Source organism: Chaetodon auriga, chromosome 5, assembly GCF_051107435.1.
Source record: "Chaetodon auriga isolate fChaAug3 chromosome 5, fChaAug3.hap1, whole genome shotgun sequence".
Lineage (NCBI taxonomy): Eukaryota > Metazoa > Chordata > Actinopteri > Chaetodontiformes > Chaetodontidae > Chaetodon > Chaetodon auriga.
In genome coordinates this window covers 29220001-29247242 of record NC_135078.1, presented here as the reverse complement: position 1 = coordinate 29247242, position 27242 = coordinate 29220001, and the positions used below count along the sequence as shown (strand labels likewise).

General features: G+C 47.3%; 3 protein-coding genes across 7 annotated transcripts in view; all 3 read left to right on the top strand.

Annotated features, from left to right (window-relative positions):
• Positions 1–15549, top strand: part of grin1b (glutamate receptor, ionotropic, N-methyl D-aspartate 1b) — a 63204-nt gene extending 47655 nt beyond the window's left edge. For 2 of the 4 annotated variants that reach the window (XM_076730591.1, XM_076730592.1), the window contains one exon: positions 8298–13275. In XM_076730591.1, coding sequence (XP_076586706.1) covers positions 8298–8363 — 66 coding nt within the window. In that variant the 3' untranslated portion in view covers positions 8364–13275. Of the gene's footprint in view, positions 1–2970; positions 3073–8297; positions 13374–14819 lie in introns of those variants that run through there. The other 2 variants (XM_076730589.1, XM_076730590.1) reach the window with 2 other exon arrangements.
• LOC143320718 (uncharacterized) lies at positions 9640–15905 on the top strand. The gene is made up of 5 exons (XM_076730580.1): positions 9640–9643; positions 10420–10473; positions 13282–13404; positions 13532–14429; positions 15902–15905. The coding sequence occupies exons 1-5, from the start codon at positions 9640–9642 to the stop codon at positions 15903–15905; spliced, it is 1083 nt and encodes a 360-aa protein (XP_076586695.1).
• A 2487-nt stretch (positions 15906–18392) lies between these two features.
• Positions 18393–27242, top strand: part of LOC143321208 (uncharacterized) — an 11908-nt gene continuing 3058 nt past the window's right edge. Inside the window, exons 1-5 of one of the 2 annotated variants that reach the window (XM_076731413.1) lie at positions 18393–18409; positions 19624–19971; positions 20332–20382; positions 21704–21794; positions 22117–27242. The exon at positions 22117–27242 is cut by the window's right edge and continues 3058 nt beyond it. In XM_076731413.1, coding sequence (XP_076587528.1) covers positions 19820–19971; positions 20332–20382; positions 21704–21794; positions 22117–27242 — 5420 coding nt within the window. In that variant the 5' untranslated portion in view covers positions 18393–18409; positions 19624–19819. Of the gene's footprint in view, positions 18410–19623; positions 19972–20331; positions 20383–21703; positions 21795–22116 lie in introns of those variants that run through there. The other variant, XM_076731414.1, reaches the window with a different exon arrangement.

Here is a 27242-nt window from a genome sequence, read left to right as displayed (position 1 = left end):
CTGGAGGAGGTTTGTCAGTTTGTGGACTAGGTGAGGTCCTCGGCTGTTGTTGTAGAAATGGCCTCTGACCCCGGAGCTTTGCCTGATGATACGAGGCTTAAGGCTTTTCTGCTTTCCTCAATGAACGATGGAACATCAAGGAACTGGTCTATTAGCTTGAGGCAGTCTCGCAGTTGCCTCCTTATTCATGCATGACGGCTGGTTTTGGACTGCGCTGAAGTGTTCAGCCCACCTTGCAAGTATTTTGTCCTTTTCTGTAACGAGTGTCCTGAGTGTTGTGGACCACAGACCTGCCTTAGTGCATCATCAAAGAGTTATTTCTGTCAGTGCACGACTGACTCTCCTCAGCTTTAAAGCACAGTTAGGTTTCCTGCGTGACGCTGAGTCTCTGCTGGACGATCCTGCAAACGATGAGGGAGGCACTTTTCTTATGCTTTGGATGCTGTTTTTTATGCTTCTGCAGGCAACGTTTTTCATCAAGGAATGCTTTCATCTCTGGAACATTCTCATCAAACCAATGCTGATGTAGACTTATGGGAACACCAAGTGACTCAAGGACATAGTATGAATCACGGTCCTGAGTCCTGAGTCCAGTCTGCCTTAATGCATAAAGCTTAGGGACTCCAGTGATGTTCTGGAGCCTCAACGAAGGCCTGTTCCTGCTGTGGGAAACCTTGTCTTGATCTTCTAAGAGTTGGTCATGGTAGGAGCATTGGGACTAACGATCACAGCCTCCTTTTTACCTGATAGATAGGGATTTAGGGCCAGTGAACAGTTCTTAATGTCCTTTGGTAGACTTTCCATTTTGTTGTCCAGGTGTTCTTTTACTGCGAGTCCACTGGACGTCAGTCCAGTATTTGCCAGCTGGGTGTCACTCAGGGCAGCAGTATCCACACTGTATCTGGCTAACTCTCTGCCCATGATGTTGGTGTGTCTCTCAGGTCTTTTTGTTCCAGATGTGTCCATCAAAGTGCTCCAGGCACCAGTGGTATCAATTAGGTCTTTGATTTCTTTTGCTTTGACCTCAGATAATGGGATTCCACCAGCTGCTGTAGGCTAGCCAGGATGTTTTGAAGTAGACCAGGCCTAGGGTGCCTTTTCTAGCCCTCTCCTCACTATGGAGGCGAGCAGTATAATCCTGAACACAGCCACTTAGTTGGTCTTCTGCCGGACTTCACTGTTGCTTCGGTCAAGTGACGGAACGACCAGTGTCCTGAACCACCTGCGCGTCAGTTTAGAGCTGCAGCCTCCAGCCTGCTGGTTCGGCACTCGCCCATCGCCAAAGGATTTGGATGAATGATGGCGGTAAGATGTAGTCAAGATGACTGGAGGTGGTCCTGGCTGCAGTGGATGGTCCAGAGACCCTTAGGTGGAATCTCCTCCACCAGGGGTTCCACATGCCCCAACTCAGACCAGCTGTGTTTTCCGCTTGGTTAACCGGCGCCCGGGGTTTGGTGTTGGCAGCTGCTGACTGAGCTGACTCACCAGGGATGTTGAGCCTACAGCAGCAGCTCGAGGAGCGGACCAGATGGAACAAGCCAGATGCACAGCTGGCTGGTCACACACACACACACACACACACACACACACACACACACACACACACACACACACAGATGACATTATAGCAGCAAATTGTTGGTATAATGATCTGATGTGTTCAGGATGAACAACCTCATCGCTGCTTCATCCACCATCTTTACCCCCCCCCCCCCCCCCCCCCGTGTTTCCTTTGCTCTGTGTGATTCACTTCCTGTTGTTGTTCCTGTTCCAGCCTCATGTTGTTGTTTACCTGCTGCTGTGTGTTTGTGGCTGTAGGCAGTAAAACTGAGCGAAGCGCTCGTGTTTTACTGGAACATCATCTCATCTCAAACAGGAAGGAGTCACATACACACACACACACACACACACACACATACACACAGCTAATGTCAACAGTGTGTACTGGTACACGCAGGATGAATTCAGTATTACCGTCAGTAAATCTTATTAATTCATTAATATTAGTATTACTGTACTACAATAAACTCTGATACTTTACTATGTTAAAAGATAAGATAAGATAAGATAAGATGTAACCTTATTGATCCCACATCGGGACAGTTATATTGTTACAGACAGAAGAAAGAAGAAGAAAATCAAATGAAAACAATAAAAAGAAATACAGAATAAACATCGACTGTACATTTACTATCTACTGTGTACTATATACATGTACATTATATACAAAAAGTGTATAAAATAAAGTTAAAGTTGCCTTTAGAAGGAATATACTATTATACTCTTTTTTAATATTACACCATATTATGTTCTACTGAACTACACTGTGTACTGGTACTGTTCATTACTATAGTATACTACACTCCATACTATCATTTTACTGTTACACTAAACTATACAAGATGATATAATACTGCACTACACTTAAATATGTACTATTACTACACTATAGCATAGTATACTAAACACATACTATGTTACCCTATAGTATGTATGATAGTACTACACTATGTAGTCTTACCAATCTATATTGTACTATGTACTGTTATTGTACTATGTTTCACTATTCCAAGCAATATTACGTTATACTGTACTGTGTACTGTCACTTTATTAAGCAACTGTGTTAAATACTCAGCTGTTACACCGTAGCTTATTATACTTGATTAGTATGCTTTACTTCATACTACATGATGCAATACTATAAAATACACTTTTAATGTACTTATAATGTTATGTTGTACTACACTGTATTACATTGTACGTGTATATCAGTGTATCTGAACTGTATTGTAACGCTCACACACAGCACACTACATTTATTACATTACATTACTACATTCCAGTACACTGTACTCATGGTACTTGACAGTACCCAGAGGGCGGAGCAGCGTGGAGCGGCGGGCGGTGTGCCGGGTGTCTGTGCTGCGTGTGTTAACGTGTGTGTGCACCTATCGTATCATCTATTTTAGGATAGGAAAAGTGGTAGAGCAGAGCCCGAGCCCAAAACCTCTTTTAGGTCCATCACTTCGACCTCCGACCTCAAACGCCGTAGGGCCTCCGGGGACGCCACGGTAAGGAGATGAAGACCACCTACCCTCCTCCTCCTGTCCTCCTTCTCCACCTGCTGTCCTCCACTCATCCTCCTCCGCCTCTTTGCTCTCATGTTTGTGTCGTTCTTTCATCCATTCGCCTCCTGCACCTCCTCTCTCCTCTCTCCTCTCTCCTCTCCCTGAGCCTCCTCTCTCCTTTCTCCTCTCCCTCAGCCTCCTCTCTCCTCTCTCCTCTCTCCTCTCTCCTCTCCCTCAGCCTCCTCTCTCCTCTCTCTTCTCCCTCAGCCTCCTCTCTCCTCTCTCCTCTCCCTCAGCCTCCTCTCTCCTCTCTCCTCTCTCCTCTCCCTCAGCCTCCTCTCTCCTCTCTCCTCTCCCTCAGCCTCCTCTCTCCTCTCTCCTCTCTCTTCTCCCTCAGCCTCCTCTCTCCTCTCTCCTCTCTCCTCTCCCTCAGCCTCCTCTCTCCTCTCTCTTCTCCCTCAGCCTCCTCTCTCCTCTCTCCTCTCTCCTCTCCCTCAGCCTCCTCTCTCCTCTCTCTTCTCCCTCAGCCTCCTCTCTCCTCTCTCCTCTCCCTCAGCCTCCTCTCTCCTCTCTCCTCTCCCTCAGCCTCCTCTCTCCTCTCTCCTCTCTCCTCTCCCTCAGCCTCCTCTCTCCTCTCTCTTCTCCCTCAGCCTCCTCTCTCCTCTCTCCTCTCTCCTCTCCCTCAGCCTCCGCTCTCCTCTCTCTTCTCCCTCAGCCTCCTCTCTCCTCTCTCCTCTCTCCTCTCCCTCAGCCTCCTCTCTCCTCTCTCCTCTCCTTCAGCCTCCTCTCTCCTCTCTCTTCTCCCTCAGCCTCCTCTCTCCTCTCTCCTCTCTCCTCTCTCCTCTCCCTCAGCCTCCTCTCTCCTCTCTCCTCTCCCTCAGCCTCCTCTCTCCTCTCTCCTCTCTCCTCTCCCTCAGCCTCCTCTCTCCTCTCTCCTCTCCCTCAGCCTCCTCTCTCCTCTCTCCTCTCTCTTCTCCCTCAGCCTCCTCTCTCCTCTCTCCTCTCCCTCAGCCTCCTCTCTCCTCTCTCCTCTCCCTCAGCCTCCTCTCTCCTCTCTCCTCTCTCTTCTCCCTCAGCCTCCTCTCTCCTCTCTCCTCTCTCCTCTCCCTCAGCCTCCTCTCTCCTCTCTCTTCTCCCTCAGCCTCCTCTCTCCTCTCTCCTCTCTCCTCTCCCTCAGCCTCCTCTCTCCTCTCTCTTCTCCCTCAGCCTCCTCTCTCCTCTCTCCTCTCCCTCAGCCTCCTCTCTCCTCTCTCCTCTCCCTCAGCCTCCTCTCTCCTCTCTCCTCTCCTTCAGCCTCCTCTCTCCTCTCTCTTCTCCCTCAGCCTCCTCTCTCCTCTCTCCTCTCTCCTCTCTCCTCTCCCTCAGCCTCCTCTCTCCTCTCTCCTCTCCCTCAGCCTCCTCTCTCCTCTCTCCTCTCTCCTCTCCCTCAGCCTCCTCTCTCCTCTCTCCTCTCCCTCAGCCTCCTCTCTCCTCTCTCCTCTCTCTTCTCCCTCAGCCTCCTCTCTCCTCTCTCCTCTCCCTCAGCCTCCTCTCTCCTCTCTCTTCTCCCTCAGCCTCCTCTCTCCTCTCTCCTCTCCCTCAGCCTCCTCTCTCCTCTCTCCTCTCTCCTCTCCCTCAGCCTCCTCTCTCCTCTCTCCTCTCCCTCAGCCTCCTCTCTCCTCTCTCTTCTCCCTCAGCCTCCTCTCTCCTCTCTCCTCTCCTTCAGCCTCCTCTCTCCTCTCTCCTTTCTCCTCTCCCTCAGCCTCCTCTCTCCTCTCTCCTCTCCCTCAGCCTCCTCTCTCCTCTCTCCTCTCCCTCAGCCTCCTCTCTCCTCTCTCCTCTCCCTCAGCCTCCTCTCTCCTCTCTCCTCTCCTTCAGCCTCCTCTCTCCTCTCTCCTTTCTCCTCTCCCTCAGCCTCCTCTCTCCTCTCTCTTCTCCCTCAGCCTCCTCTCTCCTCTCTCCTCTCCCTCAGCCTCCTCTCTCCTCTCTCCTCTCTCCTCTCCCTCAGCCTCCTCTCTCCTCTCTCCTCTCCCTCAGCCTCCTCTCTCCTCTCTCCTCTCCCTCAGCCTCCTCTCTCCTCTCTCCTCTCCTTCAGCCTCCTCTCTCCTCTCTCCTTTCTCCTCTCCCTCAGCCTCCTCTCTCCTCTCTCTTCTCCCTCAGCCTCCTCTCTCCTCTCTCCTCTCTCCTCTCCCTCAGCCTCCTCTCTCCTCTCTCCTTTCTCCTCTCCCTCAGCCTCCTCTCTCCTTTCTCCTCTCCCTCAGCCTCCTCTCTCCTCTCTCTTCTCCCTCAGCCTCCTCTCTCCTCTCTCCTCTCTCCTCTCCCTCAGCCTCCTCTCTCCTCTCTCCTCTCTCCTCTCCCTCAGCCTCCTCTCTCCTCTCTCCTCTCTCCTCTCCCTCAGCCTCCTCTCTCCTCTCTCCTTTCTCCTCTCCCTCAGCCTCCTCTCTCCTCCTCACAGATCTTTCTTCCATCAGTTCCAGTTCTGCGTCCATCATTCTTCTCTCTTCTTGTCATCTCCTCTCCTCTCATCCCCAGCTCCATCATCTCCTTGCCGACTCATCATGGCCGCCTATCTGTCAGTCAGCCATCTTTGTCTTCCCGCCTGCATCAGCTCCTCTGTCCCTCAGACAGACAGACAGACAGACAGACGAGAGGAAACAGATTGAGGACAGGAAGCGTCCAGTCAGGTCAGGGCTCGCGTCGTTTTCTTTGCTCTCAGCGAGTCGTCCTCTTGCAAAGGAGAAGTGAAGAGGGTCAGACTGTGTGGTCTCTTCTCTCCTGTGGACCTTTTGTCCCCTCCTCTCTGTTTGTGTCCTGTCCTTTGTGCTCGTCCTGTCTGTCTCTGTGTCCTCCCTGTCCTGTTGGTTTTTCCTGTCCTTCCTCTGCTGTCACCTCTCTGTCCCTTCATCCCTGATTCATCACCGATCATCGCTCCAGACGTTTTATTCTTCTTCCACTAACGGTCGGCTCTCGTCCTCACAGGACGGCCTCCGGAGACGTCCTCTGGAGACGCCTTTTTCTCCTCGTCTCATTTCTCAACTCGTCTCATTTTCAGCGAGGCGACGCTTTTAGGAGCTGCTGAATTAAAGCTGTCAGAGACGATGATGTCTCTGGCCGTAAACGTCGTCTCCTTCGCCTAATGAACGACTCTTGTTGTCCTTCCAGGAGTCTCTGACGGAGTCCTCGCGTCCATAAGACGTCTGTGACTCCTGATCACTTCCTGTCTGTGGCCGCCGCCTGCATCTCGATTCTTCTTTTCAGCCTCAGTGTTACTTTCCTTTGAGCTCGGGCAGTCGTAGACGAGCAGCTGGTGAAGCTGCTCAGACCTCAATCCACCAACTCTCCTGTCTCTGTCTTTTAAGTCCACAGCAGTCGGCCATTTTGCTTCCCCGTCCCTGCTGATGTGAATGGAAATGGAGCGGACGCCCGTTCCAATGAGCTGCCTTCATGTGTGTTGGTGTTCAGAACCAGTTTGATCAGTATTGATCGCAGCAGCGACTCGCGGAGTCGCTCTCATTTCTCTTTGTGCTCATCTCTCTTTATCTTCTATGTGAGTGTTTTTTTCTCTCTCGGTGGATTTGAATGGTGTCCAGACTACATGCTGTACTACACACACACTGCCTCTGTCCTCCTCTGCAAGCACGACCGACCTGTGGTCTCACCACAACACACACTTCCTGTTCAGCAACCAATCATCAGCCCTGCAGAGCAGATCCGTCCCTGATGGGGACACGATGATTCTGCAGGACCGATCAGTTATTCTGCTCTCGATTTATTATTCACGATGTTCAGTAGTGCGGAGAGCTGATGGCGATGTCTGTAAATGTCCAAGGTCGTCTTTCGCTGTGACAGAAAACAGATGATGAGGGAAGTTTCTTCAGTAATTGATTGTTTCCGATCACCTGAAAACAAAGACAGCGAGTAAAACTGACCAACACCAGAAAGATGCCAACATGTTTCGGGCTGCTGGAACTATTTCTTGATGAACGGCAGCGTGTCCCTCCGCCCAGGACGTCTGTGCAGTGTCTCTGTCTGAGTGCCGGGAACAGTTTGCTCTCTGTTCAGGCAAAATGCCACCAAACCTGGCAACCCACAGGGCGGCACGTCACTGCAGTGCTGCAGACTTCCCTCAGGCTGTTTGATTTGGGTTACTTTAGCCTGAAATTGAAGAGCAAATAACGAGCTAAAAGTGACAAACGCCGACAGTAATGACGCCTCTGTTGCTTGGCAACAAGGGACAAAAAACTGTAAAACCACCAAACCACGATGCAGTTTGAGCTCACGGACAGTTTTCACTCCCAGCTCGTCAAACACTCTCTGTGACGCCACCGTCAGCCCGTCCGCTGCCGTAAGAGACGCTCAGAGCGAGACAACGGAGCGTCAGTGTCCACGGTGTTATTTTTTTACTTTTTAATCGTTTATTTTTAGAACATCCGTCACGCACCAACATCACCAAAACAAGTTCCTTGTATGTGTAAAGTCGTACTTGGCAGTAAAGCTGATTCTGATTCTGATGGGTGACACCAACAGGGTTCAGGTCCAGGGTGAAACCAAAAGTTAGCTTACGTCACAAACACAGCACAGCTAACCCAAACGGCATCGTTTCACTACCTTAACCAGGTGTTAGAGAGGCTGTCTGACGGACAGGCTGTCTGACGGACAGGCTGTCTGACGGACATCTCATACAGATGCCAAAGGGTCCCTCCTGTGCGTAATGAACGCTGGCGATGGCGACAGATGGTCTGGATTTGACGAGCTGCGAATGAGAACGTGTCGTTGAGCCTCGTCTGGTTCAGATTCAACCAACAAACGAGAAATTAATGTGAAAGGCGAGAGGAAACGTCAGCAGGTAGGTTTCTTTCTGACATCGGTGGTTTCAGCTGCAGGACAGCGCGGTCAGACGGTCCCACAAACAGATTTAAGAAATCAATATGTTTGATTTCTTCTGGTGATCTCGTCAAAATACTGAAGCTTTTAAAAAAGGACTCATTCATCATTTATTGAGACAACAAATTAAACTGTCATAGATTCTGATTTTTCAGCTTCATGTTTCGGCTTTTTTTGCCTCCACTAACGTTGTTATTTTCATATTTAAGAAACTCACAAACACTCAGGAAATAAATAAACCAATCAGAGGAAGTCAGAGGCTGAATGAGCTGAATTAATGTTTCCTTTGCTGTCTGTCCCTGTCTGTCCCTGTCTGTCTCTCTCTGTCTGTCTGTCTATCTCTCTCTTTTTGTCCCTCTCTGTAGCCGTACCCGACTGACATCACCGGCCAGCTCAACCTATCAGATCCCTCCGTCAGCACCGTGGTCTGAGAGAGAGAGAGAGAGAGAGAGAGCTTCACTGCTGCTGCTGAGCCACACACACACACACACACACACACACACACACACACCCTCTGGACACAAACACATTAAACACACACACACACACACACACACACACACACACACACACACACACCCTCTGGACACAAACACATTAAACACACACACACACACACACACACACATACACACACACACACACACACACACACACACACACACACACACACACACACACCCAACACATGCTGTGTTTTTATCACTTGTGGGGACATTACATAGACTTACATTCATTTCCTGGAGCCTTACTCTAACCTAACCACTACCTGCCTGTTCCTAACCCTGTACCTTACCTACCCTAACCTAACCTACCCTAACCTAACCTACCCTACCCTAACCTAACCTACCCTAACCTAACCTAACCTAACCTAACCTAACCTAACCTAACCTAACCTACCCTGTAACCCTAGCCTGCACCCTAAAATTTAATGATTCACATTAAGGGGACCTGCATTTTGTCCCCATAAGGCAGGTGAGTCCCCACAATGTGATAAATACCTGGTCACACACACACACACACATTACACAGACACACACACACACACACAGACTGTGCACCCTCTGAGACAGGAAGGAGAACATGATGGCATCACACTGTGCCAACACACACACACACATACAAACACACGCACACCATCTGTCATCACAGATCTCACATACACACACACACACGCACACACACACACACACACACTTAATCGCCTTGCTCTGCTTGTAGCCGTTTCCAACCAGAGGGTCTTTTATTTTGAAAGAACTCTTTCAACTTGCTTTTACTTTGGTTGATGTCTTTGACGTTGTTGTACAGTTGATTCTGTTTCCTGTCTGTCACACTGATTGATCGCACTGACTCATCAATCCCCACGATCAGTTTTGAGCTCCTGAAATCTTAGAATGGAAACACACACACAAAACCGGTCGATCGATCAGCGGCCGCTCGATCGATTGAGGACCTGTCGATCAGTAGGTCCCCCGTTGATCAACTGGGTCCCTGTCCGTTCACCGGGGGCCCGTCGATCGATCGGGGACGTGTTGATCGATTGGGAACCTGTCGATCGATCGATCCGACCCGATCCCTGATCAGAGTGTGGTAGGTGGGCGGAGCCTCTGGGGCAGGAAGTTTCTTTAACACAGAACCGCAGACGACTCCTGGATCATTGAACCAGACTGAACCAGGACCTGCTGTGGCTGTTCAGCGCTGAGGCTCATGGGTAATGTAGTCATTCCATCAAACTGAGGGAACGTTACAATATATAGAAAATGTTGAGTGTCAACAGATACGAGGATTTTTTAATTTATTTATTTAGTGTTTCTCTCTAAATGTTTCCGTGCGCCCTCGTGACCTCTGCGCTGATCGAGCCCATGAGATGCAGCTGAAAGCTCCAGAAGAGATTTCTGTCGGAGAGGTTTGATAAGAGAAGTTTTCATCATTGTTATACAGCCTTTGATGTGTTCCAAGGATCAGTATTAGTGAGTATTATGAGTATTTATGAAGTATTTCACTGCTTCTAAAAGTACAGTGAAACAAACATTTAAAGGGTTTCCACTTAATCATTCCAGCAGCATTTTTAGGTTTGAAGCTTCTGAAAAAGAAAAGTTTATGTTTTGATCTTTTTACGCAGAGTTTGAGCCTTAAAAGCTGTTTCTAAACTCAAAGTTCACAGTTTGTGTCTTAAAAACTGAAAACTTGTTGAGATGACCTTCAGGAACATGACACTGAATTTCTGGAACAGATCAAACTTATTGATGACGTAACCACACTGAGGAAAATCTTTGAACAGACTTCAGTGTTAGGAAAAGGTTCCCGAACCAGAGGCTCCGCCCACTGACCGCTGACAGTCCCAGGGCATGATGGGACATGTAGTCACTGCTCCACCCCGCTGTGTCTCTGCCGATGATGTCAGTGTCTGTCTGCCTCCACAACGCTGTGTCCAACCTGCCGACGACAGACACTGATGTCCTGTGAAAACCTCTTAACTCCTCACAGGCCTGCCCACGCAGGCCCGCTGGAGTTACGAGGTTTTCACACTGCAGAGGCAACGTAGCTGCCGTCTTTAAAGTTTAACCTGTCAATACCAACATGGCTGTTCTGTAGAAAACACACGTGTATGAAAAACACTGCACACCTGAGCTGAGAGCCTCACTGAGAACAAGGACCCGCCTTCAAGAACCTCACGGTCATTTAAAAGAACGCGTCGCGTGAGAACGTGAACCTCGGATCACACTGACGTCACACGGCTGACAGTCAGCCTGCAGAGACGTGAAGCTACTCGCGGTTCGTGTTGACTCGTCCACACGTCGCCGTCAAAGGTTCATCGTCATCGTGGATGACGAGAAAGCGTTTTTAACCGACCGACAGTTTAGTTTCAGGAGTCACTGAAAGAAACGTCCCGGATAAAAGCTGCTTTTACCGCAGAAAGACCAACGCAGCTCATGCTAATGCTAATGCTAATGCTAATGCTAAGCCTGTAGGGCTAACTTTACTTTTCCTTCTCGTACCTCAATTACTGCTAATGCTAAGTGTGCTGCTGATGCTAATGTATCAGATAAGGCTAACTATAGTTTCCCATCTGTAACTTCAGAGATCAGAGGTCACATGACCGCCTCAGCTCTCCTCCGCACGTCTTTTTTTTAAGCCACCAGTTAGTCTGTAAAATATGCAAAAATAAAACCAGAAGAAAATGTTAAATATTCACAATCAACTTGAAACTGGACTCAAGGTTTTGGGGCATTTTTGCTTCAACAGTGACTTTAAGGATGAACTGTTTTGTCCGTTTCCTGTCCAGTCAATAATCAATGATCTTATTTTTAAACATGAATCAAGTGAATCAAGTTTTACTTTTCATTAATTGATTCATCTGTTTTTCTTCTCAATCAGACTCTACTCATCACGTAATAACAATAACAATAATGATAATAACTGTGGTATTTACAGCAGCACTTCCTGTGGACTTCACATTAAAAGCAGCAACTTCCAGTAGCTACTGAGGACTTTTATTTTGAAGTGAAGGTTTTTCTCAGAGACTGAATGAGCAGGTTCAAACACTTCTGCTGCTCTCAGATCAGATTCTTCAGAGCTCAGGTGGATTTAGTGAGTTTTTCCGCGCCTTCACTTTGTTGGAGCCTCTTCATCGTCGTGGTCTTCATCACTTGTCTGCAGGCTGATTGTCCACAGACTCACAGTCATTTCCAGTTTTAGCTGAAACTGACAGAAACAGCTGAAGCTTCACGGAGTCGATCAATGCTCCAGAACAAATATCGATTTCAGCTGCTGGTGATCGCACCGGCTCACTGATCTGCAGTCAGATTTCAGATTTCACTGTAACGCTGACGTCAGCTTCATGTCTTTGTCCTCAGTGACGTTCGGCTCGTTTCTCTTCACGTTGACAGTTAAAGGGGAGCTGCACCTGCCGGGAGGCGCCGCACACCTGAGCCGCATCAGCTCGTCCTGGATTTCAGTTTTCTTTCGTACACAATCAGCTGATGAGCTGCACAGACGTGAAACTTAGAGGAAGAGTCAGCGTTTGTTTACCCAACATGTCTCTGTCTGTCGCCACGCGCAGTCACGTGTGTGATCGATGTGTTTATCGACAGTTTCTTATCGCTCGTCGTCACATTTTAAACACAGTCGGACACAAAGTTCATGGAAACAAGTTTTGAGGTTCAGCTTTGTCTCTTCATGTAAAACAGATGAGGATGAGGAGCAGCTGAAGCCACACGCATGAACACATATTCAAATATTTACAGTACATAGAATTAAACTACAGAATAGTACAGAAAAGTAGTCCTAAAGGAAGAAATGAAGTACTAACAGTATGTACATAAATGTGTACATATTTATCCAAGTGTGTACAACACGTGCAGTAAGCTATGGTACAAAAACGTGAGGTAGTACTGTGAGTACACGCTGTGCAGTAACAGATGAGCCGTCCAGAGGAGGTTTGGTCCGAACATGTGAGGTTAATGACGGGAATCATTCACTGGAGCTGGAGCGCAGAGCGTCTGTGGTCCCCGTGAGGCTGCAGGGTGTCTCAGGGACGCAGACTTACTGTCCTCTGCAGCACGTGCACCAGTGTCTGTGGATGTCCTGCGACTCTGCAGCCGTCGGTGACGACACGACGTGGACGTAAGAGACGCAGGGAGTGATTCAGGACGCATTTTAACTTCTACTGTAAAATTTTAAAGCTGATAACAAACAGATGCTAATGCTAACAAGCTAACGCCTCACCTGTGTGGAACTAACAGCTGGATTTCTAAGTCGGGGTTGTTCGTTTGTTCAGCGCCACTGAAGCACACTCTAGAGTGACGTATAGGTCCCTGAAGGCAACACCTGCATTACTCCGTCATCCCGAGGCCCCGTCGTAGAGGTCAGGGTTCAAAGCCTTCATTATCTCAGTTATGACAGAACAGACGGTTCACTGACTCACCACAGACTCGCAGCTAACAGAGCCGTGAGGGGCAGCAGGGACCGCAGCTCGGTTTGTCTGCGCGCGATCGACGCGTTGGAGCCTTTGAGTCGGATTCACGTCACAAAGGCTGAAATTATGCTGATCTGAGTCGAAGTTTCGTGAAACGTAAAGTTTAACGTCAGTGAATCTGTTCTTTAAAGTCGACCCGTGTTCGTGCAGCTCGCCCTGAGTCATAGATGATGTCATAGTGTGATGTCATCGTGATGTCATGGAGTTTTCTTTTGTTAGTCATTTCTTTGTTTTGGGTGTAAAGCACTGATTGAACTTCCTGTTTGAAGAGATTTTCCTGCTGTTGTTCACATGATGATGATGATGATGATGATGATGTCGTCTCACTGCTGTTTGTATTAAATCTATAATCACGTGTGAACTGATCTGAGGTCACTTTGTTATAGAGCTCCAGCTGCATTCAGTTAGGTTTCGTTTTTATTGGACTCTGTGTCTCCTTAACACTGAAACTGTAGAAGAAGAAGTCTCCCTCTGTCCTCCTCTGTCCTCCCTCTGTCCTCCTCTGTCCTCCCTCCATCCTCCCTCTGTCCTCCTCCGTCCTCCTCCGTCCTCCCTCTGTCCTCCTCCGTCCTCCCTCCATCCTCCCTCTGTCCTCCTCTGTCCTCCTCCGTCCTCCCTCAGCCCTCCCTCTGTCCTCCCTCTGTCCTCCTCTGTCCTCCCTCAGCCCTCCCTCTGTCCTCCCTCCGTCCTCCCTCTGTCCTCCTCTGTCCTCCCTCCATCCTCCCTCTGTCCTCCCTCCGTCCTCCCTCAGCCCTCCCTCTGTCCTCCCTCCGTCCTCCCTCTGTCCTCCCTCAGCCCTCCCTCTGTCCTCCTCTGTCCTCCTCTGTCCTCCCTCAGCCCTCCCTCTGTCCTCCCTCCATCCTCCCTCCATCCTCCCTCTGTCCTCCTCTGTCCTCCCTCCATCCTCCCTCTGTCCTCCCTCCGTCCTCCCTCTGTCCTCCCTCAGCCCTCCCTCTGTCCTCCCTCCGTCCTCCCTCTGTCCTCCTCTGTCCTCCCTCCATCCTCCCTCTGTCCTCCTCTGTCCTCCCTCTGTCCTCCCTCCGTCCTCCCTCAGCCCTCCCTCTGTCCTCCCTCCGTCCTCCCTCTGTCCTCCTCTGTCCTCCCTCCATCCTCCCTCTGTCCTCCTCTGTCCTCCCTCTGTCCTCCCTCAGCCCTCCCTCTGTCCTCCCTCCGTCCTCCCTCCGTCCTCCCTCAGCCCTCCCTCTGTCCTCCTCTGTCCTCCCTCCGTCCTCCCTCTGTCCTCCTCTGTCCTCCCTCCATCCTCCCTCTGTCCTCCCTCCGTCCTCCCTCTGTCCTCCTCTGTCCTCCCTCAGCCCTCCCTCCATCCTTCCTCTGTCCTCCCTCTGTCCTCCCTCCGTCCTCCCTCAGCCCTCCCTCTGTCCTCCCTCCGTCCTCCCTCTGTCCTCCCTCCATCCTCCCTCTGTCCTCCTCTGTCCTCCCTCTGTCCTCCCTCAGCCCTCCCTCTGTCCTCCTCTGTCCTCCCTCTGTCCTCCCTCCGTCCTCCCTCAGCCCTCCCTCTGTCCTCCTCTGTCCTCCCTCCATCCTCCCTCTGTCCTCCTCTGTCCTCCCTCTGTCCTCCCTCAGCCCTCCCTCTGTCCTCCCTCCGTCCTCCCTCCGTCCTCCCTCAGCCCTCCCTCTGTCCTCCTCTGTCCTCCCTCCGTCCTCCCTCTGTCCTCCTCTGTCCTCCCTCCATCCTCCCTCTGTCCTCCCTCCGTCCTCCCTCTGTCCTCCTCTGTCCTCCCTCAGCCCTCCCTCCATCCTTCCTCTGTCCTCCCTCTGTCCTCCCTCCGTCCTCCCTCAGCCCTCCCTCTGTCCTCCCTCTGTCCTCCCTCCGTCCTCCCTCTGTCCTCCTCTGTCCTCCCTCCATCCTCCCTCTGTCCTCCTCTGTCCTCCTTCTGTCCTCCCTCAGCCCTCCCTCTGTCCTCCCTCTGTCCTCCCTCAGCCCTCCCTCTGTCCTCCTCTGTCCTCCCTCTGTCCTCCCTCCGTCCTCCCTCTGTCCTCCCTCTGTCCTCCCTCAGCCCTCCCTCCATCCTCCCTCTGTCCTCCCTCTGTCCTCCCTCCGTCCTCCCTCAGCCCTCCCTCCGTCCTCCCTCTGTCCTCCTCTGTCCTCCCTCTGTCCTCCCTCAGCCCTCCCTCTGTCCTCCCTCCGTCCTCCCTCAGCCCTCCCTCCGTCCTCCCTCTGTCCTCCCTCTGTCCTCCCTCCGTCCTCCCTCAGCCCTCCCTCCGTCCTCCCTCTGTCCTCCCTCTGTCCTCCCTCAGCCCTCCCTCTGTCCTCCCTCTGTCCTCCCTCCGTGCTGCACTTTGTCCAGGAATGTGAACCATCGACCTTTGACCTCTGCAGGTCGACGTGAACTGTTTTATAGTTTGTGATGGTTTCACTGGAAGCTTCTTCGTCGCTGTTTGTTTCTCACAGTTTAACACTCGCAGACCAGAAAGACCAGTGGCACTGTTGTACTGGTCCCATCGTGTCCTGAAAACATCCTGGACAGGAAGTGACACGTCGCCGTGAAGTTTGTGGAAGAAAAATGTGATTTGGTTGAAACTGTTTGGAAAGTTAGAGAGAAACAAATGTTCAGTGAAATGTGACGAAACGTTTGTGCTGAGAATCAGCTGGAGGAAATAAATTCAGTTTGAATGGATTCTGTCTGTTTCTAATGTTCACTCACAGTCGCTGGTCAGTGAAAACCACGTATCTCCATATTCTGTGACTCGGCATCACATGACCTGAGCTGTTCAGTACAAAACCAGCAGATTTGAGCTGATCGTCATTTGCGTCTCACACATTATCGCAGAAGAAGAGTGAGGAAGACTCCACAGCAGCAGCTCACAGATGATTGGTCGGTCAGTCCTCAGGTGAGACACAACAGGTGACTGAACAGCATCAATCACAACAGAAGAAGGAACATCTGAAGAGTCAGATCCAGAGTCAGATCCAGAGTCGGATCCAGAGTCCTGCTCTGGATCTGATGTCTTATTTGTTTGTGTTGTTAGTTGAGAATTTGTTGTTTATATTTACTGTTTATCCTCAAAGTCACTCTTGTTTTCTTTTATAGTTTAGATGGATGGACAGATGGATGAATGGATGAATGGACAGATGGATGGATGGACAGATGAAGGGATGGATGGATTGACAGATGGATGAATGGATGAATGGATGAATGGACAGATGGATGAATGGACAGATGGATGAATGGATGAATGGACAGATGGATGAATGGATGAATGGACAGATGGATGGACAGATGGATGAATGGATGAATGGACGGATGGATGGACAGATGGATGAATGGATGAATGGATGGATGGATTGACAGATGGATGAATGGATGAATGGACAGATGGATGGATGGACAGATGAATGGATGGATGGATTGACAGATGGATTGACGGATGGATGGATGGATGCAAACCTTCATCCATCGTCAGTGCACCAGGTGGCCGGCTTGTCTCACTCCATGCCTCCGACCAGCAACACCGCCACCCTCCGTCACTCTGGGACAGAAGGTCTGATTGTCCATTCAGGACTCTGGATTGAATCCAGGAAGCCGTCTCCACATTTCGTAGATCTATTCCTGTCCACATCCGTCCCGGTTAAAGCTGGAGTGGGTTGAGTATTTTAGAAGCATGTTTGGTTATTTGTTGAAACTTACATTTGAACAGCGATCAATAAATAAAATGTTCTGACCAAGAAGACAAAGCAGACGTCTGCGGCTGCTGCAGGTCTCTGATGAACCACCAGTCATCTGTCTCCGTCAGCATGTTTACCAGAAGAGGCGGCTCTGGACTTTGATATTTACCGGACTGCTAACCAGTCGTGTGTGTGTACGTGTGTGCGCGCATGTGTATGTGCATGTGTGTGTGCATGTGTGTGTGTGTGTTGATGTGACTGAAGTAACTCAAGCTGTCAGGTGTCATGTGATCAGGTAAAAGTATAAAGTAACATCCATCACCTCTAAAGTCTACCTGAACACAATGTTGTCATGTTTACGACACAGACTTCAAGGTCCATTCAGAGCAGCTCCGGAGCTTTGATCACATAACGAGATCCAGATGTTGATGTTGTTGATGTTGATGTTGTTGTTTATGTTGATGTTGATGTTGATGTTAATGCCGATGTTGATGTTGATGTTGTTGATGTTGATGTTTATGTTGTTGATGTTGTTGATGTTTATGTTGTTGATGTTGTTGATGTTGATGTTGTTGATGTTGATGTTGATATTGATGTTGATGTTGATGCTGATGTTGATGTTGTTGATGTTGATGTTTATGTTGTTGATGTTTATGTTGATGATGTTGATGTTTATGTTGTTGATGTTTATGTTGATGTTGTTGATGTTTATGTTGTTGATGATGTTGATGTTGTTGATGTTGTTGATGTTGTCGATTTTTATGTTGTTGATGTTTATGTTGTTGATGTTGATGCTGATGTTGTTGATGTTTATGTTGTTGATGTTTATGTTGATGTTGTTGATGTTTATGATGTTTATGTTGTTGATGTTGATGTTGTTGATGTTGTTGATGTTGATGTTGTTGATGTTGTTGATGTTGATGTTGTTGATGTTGATGTTTATGTTGTTGATTTCAATGATGTTGATGTTGTTGATGTTGATGTTGATGCTGATGTTTATGTTGTTGATGTTGTTGATATTGATGTTGATGCTGATGTTGATGTTGTTGATGTTGATGTTTATGTTGTTGATGTTGATGTTTATGTTGTTGATGTTTATGTTGTTGATGTTTATGTTGTTGATGTTGATGTTTATGTTGTTGATGTTGATGTTGTTGATGTTGTTGATGTTTATGTTGTTGATGTTGATGTTGTTGATGTTGTTGATGTTTATGTTGTTGATGTTTATGTTGATGTTGATGATGTTGATGTTTATGTTGTTGATGTTGTTGATGTTGTTGATGTTTATGTTGTTGATGTTTATGTTGATGTTGATGATGTTGATGTTTATGTTGTTGTTGATGTTGATGTTGATGTTTATGTTGTTGTTGATGTTGATGTTGATGTTGTGTTCTCAGTTTGTTTGTGCTGGAAACTTCAAAACTTCAAAAAAACTTCAGTTCCTTCAGTTCTTTAAATCTGAAAACTCGTCACACACTTTGTTTGGGCAGTTTGTCACTTCAGCTCTGTTCAGCAGGTGGAGTTTAGTTGTTGACTCTCGGTCTGAAGGTCACTGCAGTTCCACCCCCCCCAGCGCCTGACTGAGGACCTGATGGAAGACAGGACGCCTCAGAGCATTCATCCACCTCCACCAACGAACCAGTTCAGCAGCGAGCCTCCGGCAGCAGCTGACCATCTGTGTCTGATCACTGTGAGTAATAACACATGCATGAACACTGAGGAGCTTCTGATGATTGACGACTGAATGGATCTGACTTCTTCTGATCAGCTGATTTGGTTCAGGCTGCCGCGGTCAAAGAGACAAGAAGTGGTGGAGCCGCACCACAGAAGAAGAAAACAGGAAAGACCCAACAAAAGAAGAGCGCAGAAATGTGAGTCAAGACAGCAGCTTCACATCGAAGTTTGACATGAATAAGAAGTCAGTTCACATCAGATAAGATAAGAGAGACACACCAACGCTCCATCCTGCAGTTGTAGAAGGAAGACAAACCAACTTTCTGTGAGAAACCCACTTTGTAGAGTCGGGTGAAAGCTCAGTAATACTTGGATGTAAAGCGTCAGAGCCAGCTGATTCCTGTCTTTAAGTTATTCAGCTCGCTTGTTTTATCTGGACTGACTCACAGCGTACCAAAGGTTAAACAGATTACAGATCTGCTGGACCAGCAGCCCACAGCTTCAGTCCTCGGCTGAGCCTCGGCCTCCTCACCTCAACATCGAGAACAGTTTATTTTTTGGACTCATTATTTTTCATTCATCCGTCTCTATGATTGTTGTTTTGTGTGTAGCATAGCTGACAGCATTAGCACTGATTAATCGTTCTAGTCGTCGTTCCTGCAGAATGTTAAATGTGGACTGTTGAAAGAGAAAGTATTGAAATGGACCACAGATTCAAATATGATGCATTCATTTCATGTCATGTTCACCACACAAAATGTTTCTGACGGCTGCCATTGACCTGCAGGCAAACTTTGACAAACTCTGGTCTACAGCCATGCTAGCATGCTCAGAATGACAATGCTAATGTAGCAGTTGTGTTTTCGCTTTTGTGTGATGAATCAGGACCAACCGTCACCGAACAGATTGATTTCAAGTCTCTCACAGTCAAAACCTCCAAGAGATGCTAAAACTTAAAGTCATAGTTCAGCTAACTGTAGTTTAATTTACACCACACGCCGTCTGATTTCTCATCAAGCTACAATCAAGCTAGCAGAGTTTCTGATAGCGTGATGAGCTTTATCTGCACAGAAGCATCTGATATTGATTAGACGCAGTCTGGAACAGAGCAGCTGCACCAACAACACTTCTGCTGACACAAACACACTGATAAAGTATTTAAGAAAAGCTCCTCATAAATCGAGCTGCCACAGGAACACGATGCAGCCGACTGGGACCAGCGGGTGGGGTTCACCTCTCAAGTCTACAGGGGCCCGGTAGACATTAACCCCCCCAGTGCCAGTGGAAAGCCACCAGTAACACATTCTAAACAGCACTGGCAAGAATAAAGGCTGAAGTGTGGAAATGGAGAAGCTCAGCGGCTCTTGCCTTCAGACGCTCTGTTTTCTTCTCTGTTTGGAATATTTTGCAGGATGATGGCAGGTGGCATGAAGAGCTGGAGGACACCGAGGCTCCTGCTCCTCTTCAGCCTCTTCAGCCTCACTCAACAATTCAGTAAGAAAAGTTTTACAGTTTAACAACCTGAAGTTCACTTTGCACTTTCTGAAACAGGACCTGAAGTCAAACTTAGATCTGAATAAGGAAACCATGAAGAACGTCCACAGCTGATGCTGTGGATCATGAAACATAAGATTTGTGTCACAGAGGTGAGAGCTGATGAGTTGGAGCGGCTCAGGCCTGACATCGCTGCTCTTCACCGCCTCAGAGGACTTCCTGAACGCATGTTTCATGAGAAGCTGAAGAACGCTTCCATCCCGAGGTAATAACGTTTGGATAAAGGTCTTCAACTGCTACTGGGCTCCTGTAATATGCAGATATTTTAGCAAATATATGCAAATCATAGTTGCATCTTGACAAAGAACCAAAGCCAAAGTTAGCTTTAGACAAGCTGGCGGCCTCTTGTTCTCTTCAACAGCAGCATTTGAAGTAACAGCAACCAAAAACACTGAAGTACCTTAAACGCATCATTGATATTTCTGTACATCAGTCTCTTGATATGTATGCCCTCAGCTAATGTTGGCCTTGAGATGGTCTTCTTATCAGCCAGGCCGGTTTGTTGGTCAGGCCCTAGTGTCACTACCTGACTTGAAAAGGTAACAAGACCTGTATTCCATCTTAGGGCCACATCCATCCATGGAGCCAGGGTCGAGAGATCAGCAGAGATTAGCAGGTAAGGAAGTGTTAGCTCTTTGTTCTCATGAGCTTGTTGGTGCAGTTCCAAGTTCTCGACGTGTCGTCACTCCTCTCAGCGCCGAGCTTTCAGCTAACTCCAGTTTAACCCATCTGTGGTGATATTAGACACCCAGAGCAGCACGTTCTCATCCAGAAAGCCTTTCCAGCTCGTGGTTGATGTCGTTAAGTGATCGCAGTTTGGTTTGGGTGAAACATCAAAGCTACTTGTTTAGGTTTAGGAAAGGATCGCTCACTGTTGGTTGGCCACAGGACACGAACCCGAGTCTCCTGGTTGAAAGTCGACTGTTTGTTTGACTCCTCCTTCCTCTCCTGCTTCCTCCATGTGTGGACTTACTTACTGCTGAGGGTAGCATCAGTCAACTTTGTCCTCATTACCGCTGAAGATGTTCCTCGCAGTAACCGTCTGTCGCCTACTGATCTTCAGCTTATTAGCTTATTGTTATTATTATTCTGAGGTAGGTTTCAAACATTCTTTTAAGTTGTGGTTGATTTGATATCAGCGCTGCAACGATTAGGTGATTAATCTGAAATAATCAGTCAAGCAAAAATTGATTAATCATCATTTTTTATGCAACAATGTCAAATGTTCGATGGTTTCCTTCTTACCTTCATCAAATCAGCTGAAAAAATCATCTTCAGATTAAGTGACAGGAAGTGGAGGTATTGATCGCGGCAGAGACCGAGCTGGTCATTTGTTCTGGAAAAGAATGAACTTAACATAAGGATAAAGAAGACATGAAAGAAACTTCATCCTGTTACAGAAAGCTCAGATTCGACTGTGTTTCTTCAGGAAACTTCAGAAGCCAAAGTTCTTTTTTTGGATGGAGCAGGAGGTGATTCAGACTATCCAGAACAGCAGCTCTGTGTCTGCTGGACCAGCAGACCACAGCTTCTGAGACTCAACTCAGCCTCAACACTCCAACATCAGGAAGAGTTTCTTTTTCTGACTTGTTATTTGTTCATCCATTTGTGTAAGTGTTGTTTTGTGTGTAGCATAAAAGCATTTTGTAGACTGGCAAAGGAAACTCGTACCTTGATAATGAAAATCAAGAAATGTTTGAGTGACTGGCTTATTGTTTTTAAACCTGGAACACGAGCCCTTCATGATGATGAGGAGTCACTGTGGATCGACCCGGTGCCGCTGCCCCTTTAGGCCCACAGCATGACAAAATACTCCATTTAAACAAAGTTTTTCCTCTGGGAAGGTAAAACTGAAGTTTTCATGGGGTCTCTCTCTGGTTTTACTGAACTTGTGGAATTGTTGTGTCTCTCATACGAACATGTTCATCTTCTTTTAGGGTGGACATTGACCAAAACCCGATGAGATTGCAGGATGATTTGCAGAAGTGTGAGAAGAATTTTACAGACTGTGTCATTCAGATGGGACAGGTTGGTCCACACACACACACACACACACACACACACACACACACACACACCAGTCAGTAACAACAGGCTCTGAGGAAACACTATCATAAATAAAATCATCACATCTAGAAATTGACAAATAAATAAGTAAAAGTCAGATTCAAAAGGTTGGTGTTGAGTTTATTTTTTTAAGATACCGTCTTCAATTCATTTAACTAACATTTAACTTACCACATACTTCATAGAAGCACACACACACACACACACACACACACACACACCTGGAACACAGTTAACTGTTTCAGACTGATTATGAGCTTTCTTTTGATATTTTATTTTCTAGGATTTTGAGAGTTTCTTGGGAGCCATTGATGAACAGAAGATACAAGATTGGCTGCTAAGTGCTGCAGAGATCTCACACAGCTACAGCCAAAAACTTCTGGTCATGACTGACGAAGAAAAGTCGACAGATGTCAGAGTCCAGCATGAGTACAGCATGGATCCTCTTTACTCAGTGATAGTTACCAAAGAATGCCTGTCCAACATGTCGTGTCTACCAGAAGCAGGCGGCTACACTGTGGTGAAAATATTTGGAAATGTTTCAGAGGATGGACAAACTATGTCTGGACTTTCTGGCTCATCACTTGCAGAGCTGGTGATGAAACCAGCACTGGAAGCTGCACCAGTCTTCTCCCTTGATGGAAACACAACCACAGACTTCCAACACAACTTCATCCGGGCTTTTGCGGGCCGTGGCATCAACACCGTCTTAGAAACAGAACAGGAGAATCAACAAGTTTACCAGGCCATATACCGACTTGACTCCGTTTCTGGCTACCGAATTCCACAGAGACCAGTTGATCATACAACCCAGTACGACCACCAGCAGATCCTCGTTATGGAGGACGACCACGTTGTTAAAACAGCTGCTACTTATCTTTATGAGAAGCATCCAGGTGTTAGCTCTGTCTACATTCTTGATAAAAACCAAAAACTAAAACTGATTCACGGCACCTCCGTTCCTCTGTCAGAGGACAGCAGACTGGTGCTGGTAGGCCACGGTACCACAGACAACTCAGGAGAGACGAGACTGGCCGGGTACAGTGCAGACGACGTCGCCAAAATCATTCAGCAAACCTACCGAGTTTCTGACAAAATCAAAACAACAAGTGTGGTGGCCTGCGAGGTCGGATCAGATAAAACGTTTGTTGAAACTCTGCTGAAGAAGCTCCATGAGACAGCCGGCATCGAGATGGAGCTGCACCTCAGGAACGCTCTGCTGCAGGTCAGGCACACCGGAGACAAAATCACCCAAGAGATCTCTAAAGAAGGCCTGCAGTGGCGCCATAAAGATGACAGCAAGAAAGTGGTGGCAACCCTTGACAGGAATGGAGAAGTGATCATTAGAAATGAGGCTGCCAGTAAAGGAGAGGTCGTTTTTACCAATGAAAGAAACGTTCTAATACCCAGGCGTCCAAGAAGACGTTTTCTGACCTACAGAGACAGCTGGCCGGACGAGCCACAGAGATTTATTGACAAGAATATTTTTAAGAATTTACAGCTTAAAGACCAAAATAAGTTTAGTCAGGTCCGACAGACCTGTGATGAACTAGAAGCTCTGTCCTGGGGGTTATTTCACAAAGGACAGCCACCAGAAAAGATGAACATCGGAAACTTGCAGCAAATACAAGAGCATTATGTAATAGGTGATAAGAATTTTGTTACGCAGGAGATAACGTGGATAGCAGATGAGCAGCAACAAAGGGACGTTCTTTCCAAGTGCTATGAGATAAAATCAGGAAAAGATGTCAGAAATGTCATCCGTCACTTTGCAAAGAGTGGAGAAAATGAGCCCACGTACCTGATGGTCAATGACTGGATATGTGTTGTAGATCCTGAAAATCTGTATGTGTATTTAGTTGGAAAAAAGCTCAACAACAATCAAAGAGGAAATGAGGAGAAAATTAACGAAGTTAAAGACTGTATTAATGAACAGATTGGCCTAAAAGAATACTCACACATGCAAAAACACATTGATGATGTAAATATAATAAACTCAAGAGAACGTTACGTTCAGTATGTGAAAGATATATTTCTTGGAGAGCACACAACTAACCTACCGCTATCCACCGAGGCCTGGAGCACCACATATTTCACTGCATCGGTTATATCTGAATCTGCCAGAAACTTCCGGACGTTTCCTCTGGTTCTTATGGCCCTGAACATGTTTGAAAGCTCAGACAACAATATTCGAGAGAATGGACTGAATTTCTTTTTTAAAGAACATTCAATGGCGAGAGGACTTACCTGGGTTGACCCGAGCAGGCGTGGATTTAGTGGTACAGCAACACCTGAAGGTTCTAGCAAATTACAAAATCGTGAGCCTCAGACTGAGGGGCAGTTAATGTTAGCGCTGGAGAGAGTCATACGAAAGGAGGTCAAACAGTACAATTTGTGGAATAAAGTTAACAATCAAAATATTTTGTCTCAAATATTGATGATTGCAGAAAGATACAAGATAACTGAGAGTAATTCAGTTGAACACGAAACCATTAGCAACGATTACCAAACTTTCAAAACAAAACTGCAAGACAGCAGTGGACCTTCGACATCTGGCACCTTAGGAGGCTACAATGACGGCTACACCACATCCCAGGACCTAAGATATGCCTCAAAGGTGGAGAATTCATTCAAACTGGAATCGTATTTCTCCAGGCTGAGATCATTAGCTGCTGAACAAATCCACAATCAGGTGAAGGCAAAATATGGTGAAAATCTGGCAGGGTTGCACCTACAGGAGGATAGTGCCAAAATGGAGAATGGACAGTTCATATGCAACCTTGTGTCTGAAGCTCCTGATGCAGAACCTGTTGAGTTTAGGGTTGACTTACCTCCAGAGAGTCAACGCTACAATGAAAAGATGCTGAAGGGCATTGACACAGCAGTTCATGACCTGGAGATTCAGCATCAAGTCAGCAAGTCCGTAGAGCACATGGGGACTACTGTCGGGACGCTGGGCCTCATGCTGGGGATGAAAGGAGCTGTTCGTGCCTTTGAACAGGGTGACATCAAAGACGGTGTGATGGGAACTTTGCAAACGGCTCATGGAGTGACAGCGATGACGACGTCTGTAATTGCCAAACAAACTCTGTCCTCAGAGGTCAGAATTGCCAGAGCTGCAGGAGCAATTCTGAAAAGCCCTGCAATGAAGGGCACGATGGCAGTCATACCAATAGTGGGAATTGGATTTGGGATATACAATTTTGAACAAGATTTGGAGAGAGGTGGCCCATTGGGATACGTTGACGCTGCCTTCGATGCCAGTATGATTGCTTTAGATATTGCTGAAATTGCTCAGCCTGAACTGGCACCGATCATAATGCCTATAAACCTGGCTCTATCAGTAGTCCGGATGGTGAGTGATGATGTTTTTATGAGCACAGTGAATGAACTCAACAGCCTCCCGGAGGATGCTGGAATTCTGCAGAAACTGCTGGCCGTTCCTCTCGGCTTTGCAAAGGGCATTTACCATTTTGCAATTCATGTGGCAAGTTTCTTTTATGATTGGCGGTACGATGAAATAGAGGAAGGACACAGATTGGTCACACAGATATCAGACTATCACAAGTATTACACAGTTACAAAGGAAAAGGATGGAACGAATGCCATTGATTTTAGTGCTGGTGACGCTGCTTGGAATGGAGGAGGTATTGATTTCCGCCTCGCTGACCAGGGTCAGTCTGAGCTCTGCATGCAGTATTTTGTATCTAGTGATGAGAGTTTTATGAAGAGGTGTTGGAACATCGATACGGATGGAAGCAAAGATATTATTCTTGGCCTGGGAGAGTCACATCAATTAGAGCACACGACACTACAGAAGAAAGTATTCATGTTCATACCAGCCGGCTCTGTGTCGGTGGTTTCTGGTTACAAAGCTGCATCAGATTCAAGATATGGGATATACACAGGAAATAGAGAGTCGAATCGTTTCTTTGCAATTCAGACAGCAAAGGACCAACAAATGATTGAATTCATGTTAAGTTACTATTACAGACTTAACGGTGAACCAGGTGATGACATATTCTTCCTCGGTCCTCAGAGAAGTAACGTTAGAGGCTCTGGTGGAAAAGACACTTTCATCATTCCTAAAAATGGCGGGAAAACAATTATTAACAACTATGATCCTTCCAAAGCACAAGACACTCTTCATTTCAGTGTGGATTACAGTGATATTTCTGTGTCTAAATCTGGAGATGATGTGGTGTTCATGTATGAGGGCAGTCACACCGTGACCTTAGAGGGCTGGTTTTTAGGCGAGCTGTATCGTCACATGAACATCATGTCAGACGACGGAGTCTTATTTGACATTTCCTCCACTGAGGTGTCTTCTGTTCAGCTGGTGGCCAGAGAGATTAACAAGATGTTTAAGACAGAGGGTGAAACTGTGAATGCATCAGAGCCACTTTTAAGTACAGTTACAAACATCTTTGGGTCTCGATATGATGACGTGCTCATTGGGAATGGACAGAAGAATGTGATGGATGGAGGAGGGGGTCGAGATCGTTTGATTGGTGGGGAAGGAGAAGACATATACCTGGTGAAAGACAAAAAACAGTCTTCAGTGTTGATTGAAAATTACTCCAGAGACGCTAAAACAGACCTGGTCATGATAGAAGCAAATTTTCACACTTTTAAAGTCCGAGTAGAACGTGATAATGTTGTTCTGAATGCTTTTCATAACCATACAGCCATGCATGTGACTTTGGCGAGGTGGTTCAGATCAGCAGCAGACAGACACTTGCTTGTTGTCACAAAGGATCTGATCACTTTCACAGTCTCAGATGACAAGGCTGACTGCAAGCGGAGAGACCAGTTCACCAAGTGCTTGAAAAGTCGCATCATCGACTACAGCAGCTCCCCATCTGCTCTGGTGGTGGACCTTCAGGAGGACGAGGCTTTAGACAGTGTGACGGAGGTCCGTGGGTCAAAGTTCGATGATATCATCAGAGGGAACAAAGAAGACAACGTCGTTGTCCCAGGAAGTGGAAACGATTTCATCCAGGGTAGAGGAGGAGAGGACTGGTACATTATCACACCAGGCCAAGGACTAAAAACCATCGACAACCAATCGCCCGATCAGGCTTTGGACGTTCTCTTCCTCAAAGAACAATATCAGCATATAACAAGTACTTGTGAAGGACAGAGCATCATAATTTTGGTAAATGGCTCAAAAGATGTTATTTTACAGAACTGGTTTGATTCAAAGAAACATCAGCACCTGCACATCAAGGCCAGTGATGGAATAACAGCTGGATTGATGTCCAACCTCAGCAGCTGTGGCAAATCTTTACTTTTACCCTTAACTGTCGATTATAGAAACCAGAAACCTGAACCACTGAATTCACTTCAAACACATCTGCAGAAACTGTCAGTTAATGTGGATGAGTTGTTTTCCTCTGATGGATGTTT

Coding starts and splice junctions, on each gene's coding strand:
- LOC143320718 (XM_076730580.1), top strand. Junction 10,474..13,281: donor TTTCACACTGCAGAGGCAAC/GTAGCTGCCGTC, acceptor AACTGATCTGAG/GTCACTTTGTTATAGAGCTC. Junction 13,405..13,531: donor TCCTCCTCTGTCCTCCCTCT/GTCCTCCTCTGT, acceptor GTCCTCCCTCAG/CCCTCCCTCTGTCCTCCCTC.